This window comes from Sphaeroforma arctica (genome assembly GCF_001186125.1).
Source record: "Sphaeroforma arctica JP610 unplaced genomic scaffold supercont1.1202, whole genome shotgun sequence".
Lineage (NCBI taxonomy): Eukaryota > Ichthyosporea > Ichthyophonida > Sphaeroforma > Sphaeroforma arctica.
In genome coordinates, this window is record NW_014039356.1 from 1 (window position 1) to 1602 (window position 1602).

At 39.8% G+C, this 1602-nt stretch overlaps 1 protein-coding gene across 1 annotated transcript in view; it reads left to right on the forward strand.

The window, feature by feature from the left end:
- Positions 1-421: 421 nt before the first annotated feature.
- SARC_10305 (hypothetical protein) overlaps positions 422-1602 on the forward strand; it is a gene marked incomplete at its 3' end in the record, with an annotated part of 3002 nt that continues 1821 nt past the window's right edge. Inside the window, exons 1-2 of the mRNA XM_014295655.1 lie at positions 422-1016; positions 1262-1375. Of these exons, the coding sequence (XP_014151130.1) occupies positions 834-1016; positions 1262-1375 (297 nt within the window). The 5' untranslated portion in view covers positions 422-833. The remainder of the gene's footprint in view (positions 1017-1261; positions 1376-1602) is intronic.

Sequence of the window (1602 nt, forward strand, 5' to 3'; positions counted from 1 at the left end):
GATACATATACATAGATGCATTGATATATTGCTGTATGGCTTTTGTATTGTTTTTATTTTATGCTGGTATGTTTTTATTTTAATTCGTATAGTATATTCCCTGAAAGGTGAATAAGTATTTCCCCAAATAACTTTCGTTTTTTTAACGTGGGAACTTGATTGCGATGAGATTTATTATTGGTTGCGATCACTTCAGTGAGAGGGACGCTTTTACAATATCACTTTGTAATGAGTCAATCATTCGTAGAGGGTAGACAAGATGCAAGTACAAACGTGTATAGAAGGAGTTTTTTCTATGATTATTTGCGTACTCAATACCAACATCATGACGTGTTTATATTGTTTTAGAGGACACCTGTTCTCCGCCTTCAACTAATACATATTGATGTTCTTGTCTCGCATGCAGTGGTGAATCCGAAGGAAACCGTAGGAAAATTCTCCAAGGTAGGCTGCACCGAATGCTGAGTTTGTTTCCGTTGAAGGTTCAGTATCAATTTAATATATGCATAACACTACCCGTTTGCATCGACTGTAGGCCGTTTGGACCAGTGCACAAGTTATCTTGCATACCTCGAGCTGCTGTTCAATCCATTGTTGATCGCCTTGTAGTCTCAATTATGGATTAGTAAATGGCTTCCAAATGAAACTCACGTTGCGCGTTTCAAGTTGTCTAGAAAAAGGAAAAAGTTATCTACAGGTGTACTTTACCTACCTATATGCCCGCACACTCCTATTCGTTTCTTTGCAATGTCACGCATATCTCTGTCTACATACATCTCAACTCGTCAACAATACGGCCTACTTGATATCGTGATAAACGCTCGTAGTCGGCTATGACATACTCAAGCAAATCACTAAATGGACTCGTCATACAATTTACTCGCTTGTATCTAGGCCATCTCGATCTCCCGTTGACTGAAATCGGCCTCCAACAGGCAGAAATAGTCGCTAAGCACATAGTATCACATCGGCGTATCAAAACAATCTTCTCCAGCGATCTACAGCGTGCAGCCCAGGTGAGTTTCTTATATACGCGTTTCTCATCAACCTTCAATCACGACCGAGTGCAGATGGAGTGTTCGTACGTTTTGCAATGAATACGTAGAATCATAAAACTACACGTGTGGCTTGGAATTTACGTATCTGCGTTGTAAATGCGCTCGCATAACCATCATCAACACTCGTATACACCGAAATTTTGATTCTCTTGTACGAAGAATTGGCCAACGTATAGCATCTCACTGCCCACTCTATACCATAGACTGGTGCCTGGGTGCACAAGCTGATTCCTACTGCACCTCTTGTGCTGGACTCTCGCCTACGTGAGAAATGTATGGGAAAGTTTGAAGGCAAGCCCTGGGGATCGATACAAAAGGTATGTTAGACCTATACTCGTGCATTCCGAGCGAAAGTTCCTTTTGGGTTTGCGATATAGATTGCTGTCGGTACTGATGTACTTTGGGTGAGATCATAGGCGATGGCCATACCAAACGTTAGAAGTACTGTAAAGAGAGTAAATATAAGTCTACAATACCACCAAAAGTCTATTTAGCTATCATTATAAATATATATATTTATATATATTTATATATTTATATATAT